Source organism: Coffea eugenioides, chromosome 9, assembly GCF_003713205.1.
Source record: "Coffea eugenioides isolate CCC68of chromosome 9, Ceug_1.0, whole genome shotgun sequence".
NCBI classification, from domain to species: domain Eukaryota; kingdom Viridiplantae; phylum Streptophyta; class Magnoliopsida; order Gentianales; family Rubiaceae; genus Coffea; species Coffea eugenioides.
In genome coordinates, this window is record NC_040043.1 from 32,180,524 (window position 1) to 32,199,332 (window position 18,809).

The 18,809-nt window shown below is 35.1% G+C and overlaps 3 protein-coding genes across 4 annotated transcripts; 1 reads left to right on the forward strand and 2 right to left on the reverse strand.

Moving 5' to 3' along the window:
• Positions 1–265: 265 nt before the first annotated feature.
• Positions 266–5,330, reverse strand: LOC113781937 (mitochondrial carnitine/acylcarnitine carrier-like protein). 2 transcript variants are annotated; one of them, XM_027327814.1, is made up of 3 exons: positions 4,727–5,330; positions 1,764–2,155; positions 266–1,065 (listed from the first exon to the last, which is right to left on the reverse strand). In XM_027327814.1, the coding sequence occupies exons 2-3, from the start codon at positions 2,153–2,155 to the stop codon at positions 567–569; spliced, it is 891 nt and encodes a 296-aa protein (XP_027183615.1). In that variant the 5' UTR covers positions 4,727–5,330; the 3' UTR covers positions 266–566. The 2 variants fall into 2 exon arrangements, with proteins under 2 accessions (XP_027183615.1, XP_027183614.1); XM_027327813.1 differs by having other exon boundaries at positions 4,722–5,328.
• A 4,732-nt stretch (positions 5,331–10,062) lies between these two features.
• LOC113782435 (phosphoserine phosphatase, chloroplastic-like) lies at positions 10,063–12,905 on the reverse strand. Its single transcript, XM_027328326.1, has 7 exons — positions 12,822–12,905; positions 12,551–12,681; positions 12,366–12,473; positions 11,763–11,770; positions 11,065–11,192; positions 10,934–10,987; positions 10,063–10,513 (listed from the first exon to the last, which is right to left on the reverse strand). Exons 1-7 carry the CDS (start codon positions 12,903–12,905, stop codon positions 10,388–10,390), a joined length of 639 nt encoding a protein of 212 aa, XP_027184127.1. The 3' UTR covers positions 10,063–10,387.
• A 4,244-nt stretch (positions 12,906–17,149) lies between these two features.
• LOC113782436 lies at positions 17,150–17,681 on the forward strand. The gene is made up of 2 exons (XM_027328328.1): positions 17,150–17,269; positions 17,355–17,681. Exons 1-2 carry the CDS (start codon positions 17,150–17,152, stop codon positions 17,679–17,681), a joined length of 447 nt encoding a protein of 148 aa, XP_027184129.1.
• The last annotated feature ends 1,128 nt before the right edge of the window (positions 17,682–18,809 follow it).

An 18,809-nucleotide genomic window follows, 5' to 3' on the forward strand; every position in this document is an offset into this window, starting at 1 on the left:
GCCAGCGACCCCTACCTCAGAATATTTGACCATACAACCATCCATGATTGATTTGGTATGCTAGCACTTCTCAGGATCACAGCTTGGTAGCTTCATAACGACGTGGAGAAGGTTATTCTATTCAATAACAGCTATTGTATCTTACAAAGCCCATATTAATTCCTCGAAGAGCTGCAGAACATTAACAACCAAAAAATAACTTAGATGTCACACGCAAAGGTGTTCTTGTTCCTGGTGAATGACAATAACTAAATCGCATGTCCTCTGCTTTTTAATGCAATTCTCAGACACATTTTATCATCTTCAAATTCACAAGTTTTATAGCAGTGGAGTATAAGATACTCCTGTAGAGATCCTCTAGTATAGGCCCTCTGTGAAAACCATACACGTGAAGAGTTCATAATTATGAAATGCAGAGATTTTTGAAGAGAAAATTGACTAACAGCAACATATTAACAATTCTGGGACATCAATTCCAGCAAATGCCAAAAGAATAGTCTCAAGGTGAAAGTTAAGAATGGCCAGATATCCACCTGAGCCCTTTGATTTGGTACCAATTGAAACAATTACCCTAAACTAGCCCTCGTCATCTCATATGCCAAGAAGCAAGCAGCATTTGCAGGAACACTTCGCGCCATGGCAGGTCCAAAACCCTTATACAGGCCTTTGACCCCCTCTGATGCCAAGATCTTTCTAATAGCATCAAAGCTTCCAGAGTACTTGGGGTTTTTGTACTCATCAACCTGAATTACGCTCTTCACAACATCAGTTGGATAGACAGATAGCCAAAAGGAACCCCCAGCTAAGCCTCCTGCCAACATTAAAGAACCTCGCCCTAAAATAGAAGTGTCTTGACCTCCTGCAAGGACCTGCTTAATTGCTTCATAAACACCAAACATCACAGCATTTCCTGGTACTTCACGTGCCAAGGTGGGAACTAAACCCTTGAACAAACCCGTCACACCTGCGGACTGCACTACATGTCTGGCAACATCAATTGGCCCTCCATACTTGATTGCCACAGCAGCCGAGCCAGAACCTGCTAATGCACTCTGAGCTTGCAACCTGCATGAATGGAGTTACTCCAATCAAAAGATAGGTAGATCCTAACAGCCCTTTTTCTTTTTCTTTTTCTTTTTCTTTTTTGGTTTTTTTTTGGGGGGTTTTTGTTGTTGTTTGGGGGGGGGGGACTATTTTTGAAACAGAATATTTGCAAGTATCCTAAAATTAGTTATTTTCTGCACTAGTTGTGCAAAAGATTATTTAAAAGCATTTCTAGATACTTAGCATCAGCACATGTTATAGTTATTAGCTTTTGTTGCGCATAGGATGGACATTTATAATGGCTTGTGTAAAGAATTTCTGCACTGCCGCATATCTCAGATTTTACATTTACGAATGATAGGATGGTTGCAGGAAGTAAAATGTTTGAAAGTAATTAATATAGTTTCCACCACCGTACAAGGCCCTTCACTTTTTGTTTATCTCTCTGCTTAATGTTTTCAACAACCAGCAAAGATCAGCAAAGTTATGAGCCCAGACCCCACCCACAAATTAAAAAAATTCTCCTGCAAACACTGGGAAAAACAACCGGAGATAGAAACAGAAAACAGAAAATAGCAGAAAATAAATTGTTGCTATAGAAACTCCACATTCAAATCAAAAAGCAATTTAAATGTTACTTGACAGAACGAGTTGAAGCTTATGCTTTAAAGACATTGCTTTGGAACTATACAACTAATGATTCAGAATAAGAGGCTAACCTGCATTTTATCAATTCAGTAGGGCAGGCAAGGAATGACACAGCAACTCCAGCTCCTGCCCCACAAACAACTTGCTGGTTCACAGAAAGTGGTGCACCTGGTTCAGATCTTACCAGAGCCTCCATTTGACCCCTTACTGTGAAGAGCACTGCATTGAAGGCTGCAACAGTGGCGAGGGGAGCTCCCATACCTTTGTATAAACCTCTTGGGCCTTCAGCTGCCAATGTTTGTCTGACAGCATCCATGGCACCTGAGTACCTGAGAGGCTGGCCAGGAAGTGGAGGTGGCTGGCTCTGAAGCTTCACCTTGATAGTGTCAAATGGGTGCCCAACTATCAACTGTGCAGCCCCTCCAACAGTTCCAGCAGTCAAGTCCTTGGCTACATCACCCATCTACATTTAATCAAATAGAAAACAAAAAGGTTATATTCTAGGATAATGTTTTTATACATTGTCATTGAAAAGATTTTTTACACAAGCAGGTTTAGATCGCCACATAACATGAATTCAAATTTGAAATTCAAATCATGCGCATGTGACATGAATCCAAGGTTGCTAGTGAAAAAATCACTACATTATCAATGTATAAAAAGTTAATCCTATATTCTAAGGCAGGTTGCTCATCTGGGAGTGTGACATGCTTGATTGAATTTATATCTGGTCAAATTGAGGAGAAGATTGCACAAGATGAATATTGGAGGATCATATTCTCCAAATAATATGAATAACATCATCTTTTCATGACAAATTTCTAAAAAGAATCATTCTACTCGCTTTTAAGCCTCCATTAATTATTAAAAAATAAGATATAGCAGATATTTCCATCTACTTTCACAGTTTTGTGAAAAAACAGTTTCCGCTTGGAAGCCCATTCATTTGCATGATCAGATGTACATCTGGGTAAAACTTTATCAAGAACTGATGCCATATTGAACAAAGGCTTATGTCTACAGTGTTATGAAACAATCAAAGTTAATGCAAAAAAATCATAAATGTCGTCCAAATAGTGTTCCTCATCATTACAGTATGATAACTGCAAGCAACTACTGCAATCCTGAAAAAGTACAAGTTCTTTGGCACCTGCTCAAGTGAAGAGGCATATCAAGTATCAGTGGGAAAATAAATTTCAAATATCTTTGTCGCACCACATCTTTTTAAATAAAAAGATAAAAATCTAAAAGTTTTCTGTTTAAAATGATTTTCGGGCTTTTTTAAAATTAAAATATGGAAAATAAAAATAAAAAGGGCCTAAAATGGGACTTTGCAAAGGCAACAGATTTTGGCCCATTAAAGTCTAGAAAAAGAGTTTTTGAAGAATTTGGAGTCATCACTCAGTATTGAAGTTAGGTGCACCTACTCAAGTGAAGAGGCACATCAAGGATCAGTAGGAAAATAAATTTCAGATATCTTTGTTGCGCCTCATTTTCAAATAAAAAGATAAAAATATAAAAGTTTATTTAAAATGATTTTTGGGTTGTTTCAAAATTAAAATATGGAAATAAAAAGAAAAAGGGCGTAGATAAGACTTTGCAAAGGCGACGGATTTGAGCTCATTAAAGCCTAGAAAAAGGGTTTTTGAAAATTTTGAATTGCCACTCGGTATTGAGTTTTGGTGCACCGAGTCATCTAAAAAAAAAGATAAGTTTTATTTTGAAAAAAACACATTAAAACCCTTTAACTAAACAACTCCAGGCCTTTTGAAATTTCGAAATCAGAGAAATGTGTTCAGAAGCTATATTTGTGAGGGGGAAATGTTGAAGTTTTACCCTCAAGAACCGCCCTACACCTAACAAAACTAGTTGCGAGTTTAACTTTATTCTCCTAAGTTTAAGGCCAAAGTTGAATTAATCTATTACTAAACACATAACATGCAAGTAATTAATATCGAAACACATAAAACATGCATAACCAATAAGGTGAAATAAACAAAAGATTAATTCCGAAGATTCCATAGGAAAAGCCTAGAAGCAATGTGCTCACGGCCCGCACGATCTCATTTCATAATAATAGCAAAAATGAAAAGTAATTAACTGAAGAGAAAAGAAAAGAAAAGGAATACAAGATTACATGCACCTATGCCTTACATCACTTTTAAAAAGAGAAAACAAAATAAATTAGAACTTAACTCGACAAATTGAAGCATTAATTAACTAACAATCACCTAATCTAATCCTAAGGACCTAATTGAAAGAACCTAAAATAAGTTTTGGGCTAAAATTACAAAAGCTAGAAAATTTGAAGGACTAATGCTGCAATTTCAAAATTTAATAATCTTCTCCTTCTCGACTGAACAGAGCAGGATTGCTGCGTTTTCATCTTTGTTTCAGTCAATATTCGTCGGCCTCTGGCAACATTGGACCATTGCCTCTTCTTCCCCGAACATCAAAACAAACTCTATACACTAAATTTCATGGTTCGTCAACTAGACAAACCAAACTTGAACGACCCTTCATGTTTCATAACATTCAAACTTGATAAAAAATGCTGATTCAAACTAGATTTGACAAATAAATAAGCTAATTTGAACAAAATTACAAGCTCCTTAAAATAATCAAACAAGTGTGAATACTAAGGCTTTCGGTTTGATTAGACTCATTTACGTTGGTGAGGTCTGCTCACCGGCGAAATCTCAGACGGTGACATCCCAAACTCCGACCAGCTTTGGACTGGTGGAATCATCCTCTCCAAATTCAGGAAATTCATACCTTTAGCTCAAATTTTCACTTAAGCATTTCCAGAAACAGATTCTAGACATAACAGAAGTTCAACATATTCTAATATATCAGGAACTAATCCAGCCCGTATTTTGGCAGGAAAATAAGATTTAGTCCAACCCCAGTCACGAGAAATTCAGATCTCAAAAAATACCAACTTCAGAAATTTAAGAGCAAGAAGACACATGACGTAGCATTTTCACAAAACAACATGGTAGAAGCAAAGAGAGTTGAGGAATTTTTACAGTGCCTTCAAGCAGATTCCACGGTCGTGGTGGTGGTTGGGTTTGCGGCGACAATGACGGCGATGGCGGCAACTTCCTCCGCCCTCTGTCTTTTGCTCTTCGTTTCCTTTTTTTTATGTTTTCTTATCTTTTTCTCTCGGTTTTCTCGCTTGGTTTTTGGATGGGATCCGGTTTCTAAAAATCTGTGAAGTTAAGAGAGAATTTTTAGGAAAATGTTTTGACAGTTTAAATGGCTAATGATCCGGGTGAAATTTTTCTTTCGGTTTTGTCTCTTGTTTTTTGGATGGGAGCCGGGTTTCTAAAAATCTGAAGCTAAGAGAGAATTTTTGGGAAAAAGTCTTTAGAGTTTAAATGGCTAAAAGATTGGGTGGGAAAAAGAATGGACCAGGTCGAATTGATGGCTGTTGGGGAAAAGAGATGAATATGATAAATCTAAAAATTGAAAAAAAAATAGAATTCAAAGAATAATAGTCTGGGGGCATCAATTGGGAATTTTCTGACCAGAAAAAAATGAAGAAGATAAATAATGAGGCTTCCTCGGCGATCTCCGGTTCTGAGAATTCAAGGAATAATAAGTCTAGGGATTCAATTGGGTTTTTTCTGACCAGAAAAAATGAAGAAATAAATGATGGGGCGTCCTCGGCGATCTCCGTTTTTGGGTCGGTCTAGCACTAGCAAGCGGAGCGTGCGCGAGTAACCCGAAAGTCCTTATCTATATATATATATATATTTGAAGGCAGGTTTCTTACAAGGAGCCTCCACATGCATCAGAAAAACAAATCTCACTAAACATTCTTTTGTAGTATGATTTTCACAAAATTCAACATAGTCAATTAAATTATCAATATTAATCCATTTTCATTTGTCATCCACACAAACCAAATATAGTGAGAGAAAAGAAAAAAGACTACGTATCATCCTACTTACAAGCATTTCAACTGTGTCTCAATTTCAAATTTGCAAGGTAAAGGAGAAAACAGCTAATCATAAAACGAAACCTACATTATAGTAACCTCACTGAAATATTTCAAAATTAGGTTCAGCAAGTTCACTTCCAAAAAAAACAAATCTCATTGAACATTCTTTTGTAGTATGAATTCCACAAAAATTCAACAGTGTCAATTAAACCACCAATATTGAATTTCGTACTAAAGGTTGATTAGTGTGAAAAATATTCGCACCTTCGTATAAGATTAATAAATCGAATGCATGACGTTTATAAATATTTTATTTTGAAATCAAATAAAACATACGACTACATTTATTTCTATCCATATACATTCAATTTATAATATAAATTTCTATTATTATTTCAAGATCTATCTTCTACAAAATGCAGTTCTTAAATGATGTACACATTTTATCATATTTTGAACTATTGTTATACAAATCTTAGATTTTGATTATGTTGTTAGAATTTTTTTACTTTTTTTAATTCACCCTCTCTTTTAATTTCTTTCAATAATGTCAGCACCGTGCGTAGCATGGATAATCACACTAGTTTATATGTATTAGAAAGCAGGTTTTTTACGAGGAGCCTCCACAAGCGTCAAAAATTTGAATTCCCTTTTTACTATAATTTTAGATTTATTTTGATTCAATAATCCTTATTGTTTCTCCTTATCACTTCTCACTTTCCAATTCATGCGACCCATTAATCCACAAAATTAAAACTCCAAAATTTTAATTAACTAATGATCCACTAACCCACAAAATCAAAACTCCTAAATTTTAGATAAAGGATAAAAATCACCCACGCAAATTAACGGATAATAATCACCCTGTAAAATCACATCTTCAAATTCCAAATCACATTTGACACCACACACAATTAACGGATAATAATCACCCTGTTTATAAGTATTTCATTTTGAAATCAATAAAACATGCGATTACATTCATTTCTATCCATATATCGTTTATTTTCTATTATTATTTTAGGATCCATCTTTCGCAAATACAGTTCTTGAATGATATATACATTTTATCATACTTTAAACTAATGTTAGACAAATCTTAGATTTTGATTAATTGTACTTTTTTTTAATCCACCCTCTCTTTTTATTTCTTTCAATAACGTTAGCACTAGAGCTACAAAACGAATCAAATCGATCACGAGTGATTCAAATTCGAGCTTGAGTCGAGTTCGAGTTGATCAAGTCAAATTTGAACTCGAATTCAAAAATATTAAATTCGTTAACTCACAAGTCGACTCAAGTTCGACTATATATATATATATTTATATATATTATTTTAATAGTAAAATTACATATATATTCCTAATATTTTATTATTTGTTAAGAAAAATTATTATTTTATTTATTTTTTAAAAATAAAATAAATTTTTTTTATTTTTTAAGCTCAAGCTCGAACTCAATTCGAGTCGAGTTCGAGCTCAAGTTTTACATTTTGAGCTCGTCAAGGTCGAACTTGAGTTTGAACTTCATAAACCTAGGTTCAAATTCAACTCAATTAGGCCAAAACTCAACTCGATTCAGTTCGTTTCCACCCCTAATCAGCACCATGGTAGCATGGTTATTCACACTAGTATAAGAATACTAGAGCCCCCCTCGGTTAGCTCGGGTGGCCTGTGTAGCCTCTTTAGGTGAGAGAGGTCTGGGGTTCGACCCTGAGCTTGAGCAACCGGGGTATCTTCCTGGGGATCGGTGGGGCCCGTTCTCCTCGGGGTTGGGGGACTAGTCGGGTGTAGGCCCGGACACCCCCAACTGAAAAAAAAAAAAAAAAAAAAAAGAATACTAGAGAATTTGGATTTAATTAAGACGCCTGGGGACGGATGTCATGAACAAAACAAGTAGTACATTCAATTAATTTAGACGCTTGGGATGGATGTCATGAACAAAACAAGGACATCAAAATATACACGACTCAGAAGGGAACAAAGATTATGTTCGAAGCAAAACTGAATACGATATCTCTCAATAACAAGTACAGATTCATGAAATTAATTAAAAAGTAAGTTGGTGAAATAGCATCTGCCCAAATCTAGTTAGGAACGTTTAGGTGGAAGCAAAACTGAATACGATATCTCACTAGCAAGTACAGATTCATGAAATTAATTAAAAAGCAAGTTGGTCAAATAGCATCTGCCCAAATTTAGTTAGGAACGTTTAGGTGAAATAACTTGGCTCTAGCAACTTTTAGTAATTGCCTATTTATTTTTAATAACACCATCTTATGGTGTTATATCAGGACACGAATATTGGTTCAGAATTCCATTTTTTTACGTATATATAGGTTAAAAAGCTTATAAAAGTATTCTTTTATTATCACCTTGCTAAATGCTCATAGACATATTAAATTGAGTTTTTATATCAGTACGGAACAACAAACATTGGATAAATCTAAATGAATTTTCATAACATATAATCAAGTAATACTAGAGTAATTATCAATAAAAGTGACAAAATATTTAAAACTAGAGTTAGATATTATTGAACAATCATCCCCAATATTAGAGTTCACTAGAGGTGGCAAAATGGGCGGGATGGGCGGGATTTGCTTGGGTTTGAGATGGAACCGAGTCATATGGGTTTGGGCCCAACCTTACCCATATGTGTTTTGGGACTAACTTGGGCGGGATCATTTTGGGATGGGTTTAGATTGATCCCGCCCAATACCCAAATCCATTTTCTACATATTTTTTTTCCTTTAATTCATTTTTTATTTTTATATAATTTTAATATTTTTGATTTATTAAATTTCTTTTAGTTTTATTAAATAAACATGCAAGTGCTTTATACTCAAGATTCCCACCAAAAAATTGGATTAACAAATAAAGGAAAAGATAGATATACAACCATATTCCAACATATATCAAGATGGCCAAGGTCCTTAGGATGTTGAATATTTATCCTCATCATTGTCTATGGATGACAGGTCTAAACTAACTTAAATGCTGGAAATTCTTGTGGATAATGACTAGGAAGACTACTAGATTATATTCGCTGGTATGACTATAAAAATTGTTAAAGATAATTTTTGAATCTAAGATTCCGTTTGGATTGATTTTTTTTCAAAAAATAATTTTTTCAAATACAATGTTACAGTAATATACAATAACTCAAGAAACATCCCATCCATATTAATATATCAAATATTTCAAAAAAATTTTATAGTAAAAATTTTTCATATACACTGCTACAATAAAATATTTCAAAAACACCTACCAAAAACAGCTAATCCAAACGGAGCCCTTGCCATTTGAGCCCAATGGGTACCCAAGTATTTCCCATCCTTTCCCATTCATTAATGGGTATAGTTGGGATGTGTCCCAACTTAAACCCAATACCAAATTATAATACCCATCCCGCCCAAAGTTCCTTTGGGCATGAGTAGCCCATTGGGACTTGGGACAAATTGCCAGCTCTAGAGTTCACTAATTCAAAAGGGTATGCAGCCTATTTATTGACCCTAGGCAAATAAGGCAAATAAGGCAAACAGAGATGCTTCACAAATTGACGTATCTCACTCTATAAATCTTGAAAATTTGAAAACAATTTCTTCAAATTTGGTAGAGATAGATCACCCAAATGACAATAAACTTCAAGAGGTGTCATGATGAACAAACATGTAACAGGTTTTGGCATTTTCAAAGTTTCAAGTGTATAAAGTCTACCAAACTCACATATTCTACCAAAACTTTCCGATCCTAAAAAATACAATATTCAGAGAAGGATGAGACAAAGCACTTAAGAGCTCTTGTAATTTTACTGACTGAGAGTTGATTAAAAGAAAAATCAGGCAAGTGTAAGACTGAGGATATAGAAATAGAGGTTGTAGGAACAGTTACACCAAAAACCACAATCAAAGTACTTGATCTATCAGCCAAAGTAACACTTGGAAGATTTATATTAGAATTAAAGGAGGAGAGAATATGGTGATATAATGATTTGATGATTTAAGTACTATAACAGCTAACATAGGTCCACTCTATCTTTTGCGATTAAAGAGTATGCTTTCATGGTTTAAACATTTGTGATTTGACTACTAGTACTAAGCTAGTTCGAGTTTTTCAGTTATTTCATTGCTGTTAGCTGCTACTAAATGAGATTCTATGTACAATCTATCATCAGGAATGGGCAAGACGATTGTATTAAGAGTGAAGCCAGATTCGCAGCTGATCCTCAATTACCTGGTGAGCGCTCATAGCGGGAAAACCGTCACAGGAGTCCAATAGGGTGGTCTGAAGCCTAATCTTGATTCCCAATGCTTGCAAAATGTTACCTGGATAATGTACTGTAGATTTGCTAGGCCTTTACCACATTGTTGTTTTTCACCTGTTCCAAAATGACAAACGTCGAAGACATGAATCTCTCCCAGATTTTGCTTAAATCTTTGAACACACATCCGTGAACTTCAGCTGGATTTGTTTGTCACTCATGAGGTCAAACTTGATGACATCAACAAGGCTTTCAAGTTGCTTATTGAGGGCAAGTGCCTGAGGACTGTCATTTTCACAAATTACATACATAAAATGTTAGTCAAAGAATACATATACTGATGCAGAAGATTTTTGGAAGCATGGTAGTTATAACCCATAGAACTCTAGTACCCCCAAAAAATCAATAATAGTAAAGGGAAAGAAAGAGAACCACCACCCAAAAGGAAACAGAAAAAAGGTATCAATCAAGAAAAATGGGTGCATGCTACTCCAGGCTATCAATCAAGTCCTTAAAATTGAACACCAGCCAATCAGCTTTAGCTGCAACAGCTTCTCGAAGCTGAACCCCAGCATAGCATATAAATAAGTCGGCACCTCCTGGTTTGCGAGCCTACAAGTAGAAAGGAGTATAAATTCTGCGAGCAACATGAGAGTAAAAGCTCTTCATTTATTCAATTTAGATGCATTTTTGGGCCAAAACTTAGAATGATATTAATAATGTATGAAGCTTGAACAGGTTTTAAGATAGCCACTATAGTCTACTTTGAAGCAATTAAAGTCAATGTATGGAATCAATTCCTCCATGGATTTACCAAGTTTGAGGTCTAAATCTTTATGTCCTGCTATTACTGTATGCAGACTTTAGATAAGTCAGTTATTAGATTCTAGATATTGGACCATGTTAAACTCAAGTTAACATGTAGTAGAAAAAGCTCTCGTTGGGATTTACTTCTTGATTTTTTTTCCTTGGGTTGGTTGTATTCCGTAGATGTAGTGGTCACCAAACTAGACAAGATGAACACTTTTTTACCACAAGATCAGTTGCACCATCTCCAATCATGACCAGCGATTTATATCCATTAGCCTGATAACATTATCAAGTATTTGGTCAATATTCTAAAAACCAATACACAACAAACAACTACTAAGAGTTCAACTTACCTTCCTTATCTGCTGAACAGCAATAGCTTTTCCTCCACTCCTAGACGTTGGCTCATCTGTATCAAACCCCAAAAACTCTCCAGCACTTCCGAAAAGAAGTTGATTGGCAAAAATGTGGTCAACGGGAACTGTAGTAGTTAGAACTTTGACACAGTTTCAAGCACAAAGTATGCTTCCATATGAAACATGTGTGATTCTTTTAGGGATTCAAAGCAAGGAACTGTTAAAACAGGTAATATTGATGCAGGAAAAGTATCAACTTGGAAGCAGTGCAGCATAAAAATCAGGTCACTGAACCTCAATTTTTTAGCCAATATTTGAACCATCAATTCAGAGAATATTTCAATCAACATCAATAATGACTATAGTATGCTAATGGGCATCTTGACACAATGGCAAATTGATCCAAGGACTCCCAGCCTCAATTGTTATCTGGATATGAAGAAGAAAAGATATATCAAAAGCCACTCAGAGAGAAGCATATACATTGATCATTTGGCGAAATCCTCCAGAGATCAGATAAACATCAGTGTTTCTAGCCTTCATCTTCTTGACTAACTCATTAATCCCACGAGAAATTTTGCAAACCAAGTAAATCAATTAACCCAGACATTTTCAGTACTTGGAAAATACAGATCAACTATGGCTTGAAAAACACTAAATGGTTTAGTTTCGTGTAAAGTTCCATGCTATATAACAATACATACTGCATATTATATACAAAGCAACGTCAGATGCAAACACTCAAAAGACAGTAAAATATGATCATGCATTGTCCAAATAGAGTAGTTGCATAAAACTAATTGTTTCTTAATTATTTCACTTGAATCAGGGTTTTGTGTGCAATCAGACGAGCACACCTTCAAGATGGCAGGCTTTCTGAACGGTCTGATATGGACATCCTAATACTAGATCTTGTTAAAATGCAAATTTTGCATGCCAAAGATACGTGTAACTCATAATCGTAATCCAAATTGAAACAACTACAAGGTGCAACTTTACATGGTTGTAGTCAAGTCTTTCACAACTAAATTTCACCATTTTAGTTTTGAAAATTGCACTGCAATAATGATAAAAACTGATTGACTGTGCACAAGATTGAGAGATAAAACAAGCAGAGTGTCTTTTTTTTAGAGGTTTATGTCTGTATTTCACTTCTCCACACGTGATGATGTCCAAAGCATATGGAGCTTACATTGAATTGTTAAAAATAGTAGATAATGTATATAGGCCTCATTAACTGTCAAAAGAACTGTAGCAATTCTAGCATAAATTTCTCACTACTGAATACAGTTTCTTACCTTGGAGGTCTCTTTTCAAGGAAATCTTGGACTTGTGCTATTGAAGGATTAAACAGAGACAATCTTGCAGCCAAGGCATCCTCAAAAGGAATAGATCCACTCATTGCCCTAGTGATGAGCACATAATCAGATCAAACACTCAATTCTATGCACATCTAAAAAAATGTCTATCGAAGGCATATCACCTAGCAGTCCATTCTGCAACAGCCTTTCCAGCACCGCAAAACTCAACAAGTTCATCAATGCCCTCATCTAGGCATACTGTACTATCCATGTCAAAGCATACAACATCAGCATTGCACCACACCTCAAGGACCTCTTACAAATTTAAAGGATGCATATCACCAATTAAAACTCATCATTGTCTTCATTCGTACATACTATTAAATCTAATTTGTCATCATATTTTATACATTACATACAAGAAATAAAGTTTTTCTCAGACCTTGAAATTACCTTTTGATAGCAATGCTTTGTTGAACTGGCCCTCTTTTGAGGCCTCCAATGGCTGAACTGAAGCATTGATTTAAGATTTTTCATTGCCACAAATTTATTACCAAAGCCAATTGTCTTTATCCTCAGAGAAAATGTAGGGAAAAAAAACAGAACTTTCTTGTGTAGAATAGGTGCGAATTGGGTTCAATTGTGCACTAATTAATCCCTCCATCAAAGCTCCCTGATTGTAACAAAAAATAAGAACATGTTATATCATTTTCAATGCCAAAAATCCATACCGGCAATCATAAAATTCATCAACAATTTGCATTAAAATTCAACTAAACACAATAACCATTAGTATTTAGTGAAGTGTTGCAACAAAAAGCGTAAAGAAGGGATGTGGATCAAATCCAAAATGTAGCAAAACGCGAGCTTTAAGGAAATGAAGGAAACTCCATTTCCACATGAACTTGTACAGGTGGCTACAAGAATCAATACTATAAGTTTTAATACAGATGGCATATAAATTTAACTTCCGACCACTCTTAGATGATAGATAGGCCTTCAATCATTCAATAACCAACCAAAAATAACCAAATAACTTCTATGAAGTAAGATCAGAAATTGCAGTCAAAGACAATTAAATCAAATCTCTATACTTTTACTGAAAGATCTGAAGCCAAACCAATATAAGCATCATATATGTAGCAAGCAAACAAAGAAAAATTGGAAAACAAAGGCCAACCTACTAAAGATTTGCTGAAACAGTAATGAGTGAGGATACCAAAGGATAGGTACAGTTGCGCCCGATTTCAGGGCATGAAAAGAAAAAAGTAATTAATGAAAATAATTGATTGGTCCAATGAGGAAAACAAATTAATGTATCGGTTCAGTACAGATAGATGCTTGAAAAGATGGGATAGAGGGAAAGGAATAAGAATGCCAACCAGAAGATAAGGTAGGTGAGATGAGGAAACGAATGTTTTAGCCAATCTCAACCTCTTAGCAAGTGCTGCTACTCCATGTTATGTGATCCTGAAATTCATGAGAAATTTTCAAAGGAGTTCAACTGGAAAATAACGAGGAGGTTGTTAGAGAGTCTGGTAGCATTCTTGATTTTCCTCCCTTTTTGAAATTATGCCGGAAATCGAAATCACAACCCCAGGCCCCCTCCGCCCCATCCCCAGCTGCCCTCTACAAATTAAAAAAAAAAAAACTTCAGAAAACGATGTCGTAATTCAGTTTTTTCCTATTATATAGTTACACCTATGAAAAATTTACTATGAAAAAACGACGCTGCTTGAATTTTAGTTGATCACTAGATCTAAAATAGATTTTATTTTATTTTTTTATTTTTGTCATTTTGCAGTTGAGCGGCACTGTTTGGATCCACAAATTTTTCAAAAATTAGTTTTTCAAAAATTATAAAAAATTTTAAAAAGTACTTTAAAAAGTACTTTTTTTAGAGTACCTTTTTTTGAGACATAAAAAAAGCGTGGGGTACCTTTTTTTACTACATGTTAACTTGAGTTTAACATGGAACAAAATCTAGAATCCAATAACTGACTTTATCTAAAGTCTGCATACAGTAATAGCAAGACATAAAGATTTAGACCTCAAACTTGGTAAATCTATTCCTGTTGACCACACTTTTGCCAATCAACTTCTTTTTGGAAGTGCTGAAGAGTTTTTGGGGCTTGATCCAAATGAGCCAAAGTCTAGGCGTGGAAGAAAAGCTATTGCTGTTCAGCAGATAAAGAAGGTAAGTTGAACTCTTAGTAGTTGTTTGTTGTGTATTGATTTTTAGAATATTGACCAAATACTTGATAATGTTTTCAGGCTAATGGATATAAATTGCTGGTCATGATTGGAGATGGTGCAACTGATCTTGAGGTAAAAAAGTGTTCATCTTGTCTTGTTTGGTGACCACTTAATCTACGAAATGCAACCAATCCAAGGAAAAAAAATCAAGAAGTAAATCCCAACGAGAGCTATTTCTACTACATGTTAACTTGAGTTTAACATAGTCCAATATCTAGAATCTAATAACTGACTTTATCTAAAGTCTGCATACAGTAATAGCAGGACATAAAGATTTAGACCTCAAACTTGATAAAAAAAAAAAGCGTGGGGTACCTTTTTTTTATGTCTAAAAAAAATGCACTCTAAAAAAAGTACCTTTTAAAATAATTTTCAAAAATTTTTAGAATATTTAAAAAATTAATTTTTGAAAAACTTGTGGATCCAAACAGTGCCGCTCAACTGCAAAATGACAAAAATAAAAAAATAAAATAAAATCTATTTTAGATCTAGCGATCAACTAAAATTCAAGCAACGTCGTTTTCCCATAGTGGATTTTTTATAGGTGTAACTATGTATAGGAAAAAACTGAATTATGACATCGTTTTCTGAATTTTTTTTTAATTTGCAGAGTGCAGCTGGGGATTGGGCGGAGGGGGTTTGGGGTTGTGATTTCGGTTTCCGACATAATTTAAAAAAGGAAGGAAAATCAAGAATGCTACCAGACTCTCCAACAACCTCCTCATAATTTTCCAGTTGAACTACTGCGGAAAATTTCTCATGAATTTCAGGAGCACATAACATGGAGTAGGAGCATGTTGCAGCACTTGATAAGAGGCTGAGATTGGCTAAAACATTCGTTTCCTCATCTCGCCTACCTTATCTTCTTGTTGGCATTCTCATTCCTTTCCCTTTGTCCTATCTTTTCAAGCATCTATCTGTACTAAACCGCTACATTAATTTGCTTTTCTCATTGGACCAACCAATTATTTTCATTAATCACTTTTTTCTTTTCATGCCCTGAAATCGGGCACAACATAACTATACCTACCCTTTGGTATCCTCATTCATTACTGTTTCAGCAAATCTTTAGTGGGGCCTTTGTTTTCCAATTTTTCTTTTCATTTTTTTTCGTCTGCTTGCTACATATATGATGCTTGTATTGGTTTGGCTTCAGATCTTGGAGTAAAAGTATAGAGATTTGATTTAATTGTCTTTGACTGCAATTTCTGATCTTGCTTCATATAAGTTATTTTGTTATTTTTGATTGGTTATTGAATGATTGAAGGTCTATATATCATCTAAGAGTGATCGTAAGTTAAATTTATATGCCATCTGTATTAAAACTTATAATATTGATTCTTGTAGCCGCCTGTACAAGTTCATGTGGAAATGGAGTTTCCTTCATTATGGAATTCACTTCCTTAAAGTTCGCGTTTTGCTACATTTTGGATTTGATCCACATCCCTTCTTTCCGCTTTTTATTGCAACACTTCACTATATACTAATAGTTATTGTGTTTAGTTGAATTTTAATGCAAATTGTTGACGAATTTTATGATTGTCGGTATGAATTTTTGACATTGAAAATGATATAACATGTTTTTATTTTTGGCTACAATCAGGGAGCTTTGATGGAGGGATTAATTAGTGCACAATTGAACCCAATTCACACCTATTCTACACAAGAAAGTTATGTTTTTCTCCTACATTTTCTCTGAGGATAAAGACAATTGTCTTTGGTAATAAATTTGTGGCAATGAGAAATCTTAAATCATATACTTCAATCAATGCTTCGGTTCAGCTATTGGAAGTCCCAAAAGAGGGCCGGTTCAACAAAGCATTGCCATCAAAAGGTAATTTTCAAGATCTGAGAAAAACTTTATTTCTTGTATGCAATGTATAAAATATGATGACAAATTATATTTAATAGTAGGGATGTGCAAAATCGAAAAATTCCGATTTACCGACCGAATTCGAATTAAATTCGAAATTTCGAATTTGGTAATTCTGTAATTCGGAATGGAAATCGGAATATCCGATTTCGAATTGTTCGAATTCGATAATGAGATTTTTCAAATCGGAAATTCTGATTTCGAATTCACAATCCGAAATTGAATTCAGAATTCCTATTTCGATTTCAAATATGTTTTTCATATATATATATATAATATAACATTTATATTATAATAATAAGAGCAAAAAATCTGGGCGGCCATTAAACTTTTCCCAAGATCATGTTTTGGCCATCGAACTATTTTTTGTCAATAATTGGCCACTAAACAACTTAATCAGGCCACCCGTGACCATTTCGTCGATAATAGCTCTTAATTTCTGAAATTAGCATTACACGTGGCAAACCACAGGGGCAATTTTGTCCGTCAATCCACTGACCGTTCACTTACATTAATACATCAACTGAAAAGAAAAAAAAGAGCGGTAGAAACAAGCCAACTAAACAAACTGAAGTGTCTGGTCTTGTGGAGGAAAAAATAGGGACTCAATTTCTAGCCCTAAATTCTGTGTCAGAAATCGAAGAAGCCAAGAATGTCGAGACGCTCTCCTAAACCCATACCTAGATGCTCCTGCGGATTAACAGCAATCGTGAAGACCTCATGGACAAATTGGAACCCAGCAAGAAGATTTGTGGTCTGCACTTTAGGAGAGGTAAGATCTTAGAGAGGTAAGATGTTAGATTTGTAATGGAAATATTATAACAAGAGGATTTAGTCTTGGAAAATGTAAATTGCAGGATGAGGGATGTGGTTTTTGGGAATGGTATGATCCAACAATGTGCGAAAGATCAACTCAAGTGATTCCTGGTTTGCTGCGAAGAATGAATAGAATGGAAAGTAATATGGAGGAATTAGAAACTTCAGCAAGAAGATGGGAAAATAAAGCTCAAAAATTGGAACTTAAAGTTGCAAAATTGGAGGGTGAAGTGAAAAAGCACAAGACCAGAGAGCACTATCTCAAAAGAGCTCTTCTCGGTACATGGGCTTTTATATTGTTGTATTGTTTTTGCTGCTATCTGAAGACTGTTATTAAGAGTGACCATATGTTGGCCATCAAGGGATAGTTAATGTTGTTTGGTGATTGTGAAGAAATGGAAGTAGCAAGGTTGAGTGGATACAGCTTTTGGTGGTAGTGTCCGTAGCAATAGCAGACCAAAGATTCCCATGTTGTATTTTATAGTGAATTTTTCATTGGTTTGTTTTCTTATGTAATGGAATCCTTGCTGTAATTGTGTTACTTTTTACTGAATGAATGGATGCAAGTTTTTTGTCGTTTCTTATGAATTGCTGTAATTGTAGTTTCTTATGAATGCGGCATTATAACACAGTAAATTAAGACAAAAGGAGTATTTCCATTGGATAAAACTAACTACAAAAGTTTCCAATTTGCAGAAGTACACAGCTTTCTGTTGAATATGCAAAAAGATAGTGGATGAAAAACAAAAGGCATCCACCATAACAAAACAAAAGCCATCCACTATCAACATGAAGTGGATCCTGCAGTTAAACTTTAATGCATCTATTTTAACAGCCCACTGAACTTAAATAAACTATTATAAGTCAAAAGACTTATGTACATATCAGTCACCATCATCAACATCTCAGATCACATCTAAAACTGTATCCAATTCCATCTAACTTGCACCTGCACCTCTGCCTCTTGTAGATCTAGATCTAGATCTACCAGCATTTGCACATCTTCTACCCCTCCACCTACCAACCTTGAAGGGTGGTTCCTTTCCCAAGTAGGCATAGTTAGCATTAATCATCCCTTTGTCAGCATCAGTCAAGGGCCGTTTACCATTTCTGTTGAATTTCCTGCCAGATCTAGAACTTGTAGCTGCTGGATCTGGTTGCTGAACTACTGGTATTGGCTGTTGAAGTGGTGGAGTTGGGTGTTGGGACATTAGATCTGATTGCTGAGTTGCAGATGCGATTGGTTGGCTTGGTTGGCTAGCTGATGGAGTTTCCTGTTGCTGTTGCCCTTGGGTCTCTATACCTTGTGACTGAACTACTTTTGCTTGCTGTTTTCTTCTTGAAACCTTGTACAAATGGAAGTTGATTAGAGACTATATGTATGTATACTATATGACATTTGAAATACATTGAACTGTATGTATACTCACATGTTTTTTCTTCTTTGGCTGGCCAGATTGTTGGTGCTCAGTCACCTCTTTGCATGTTGCAGCATT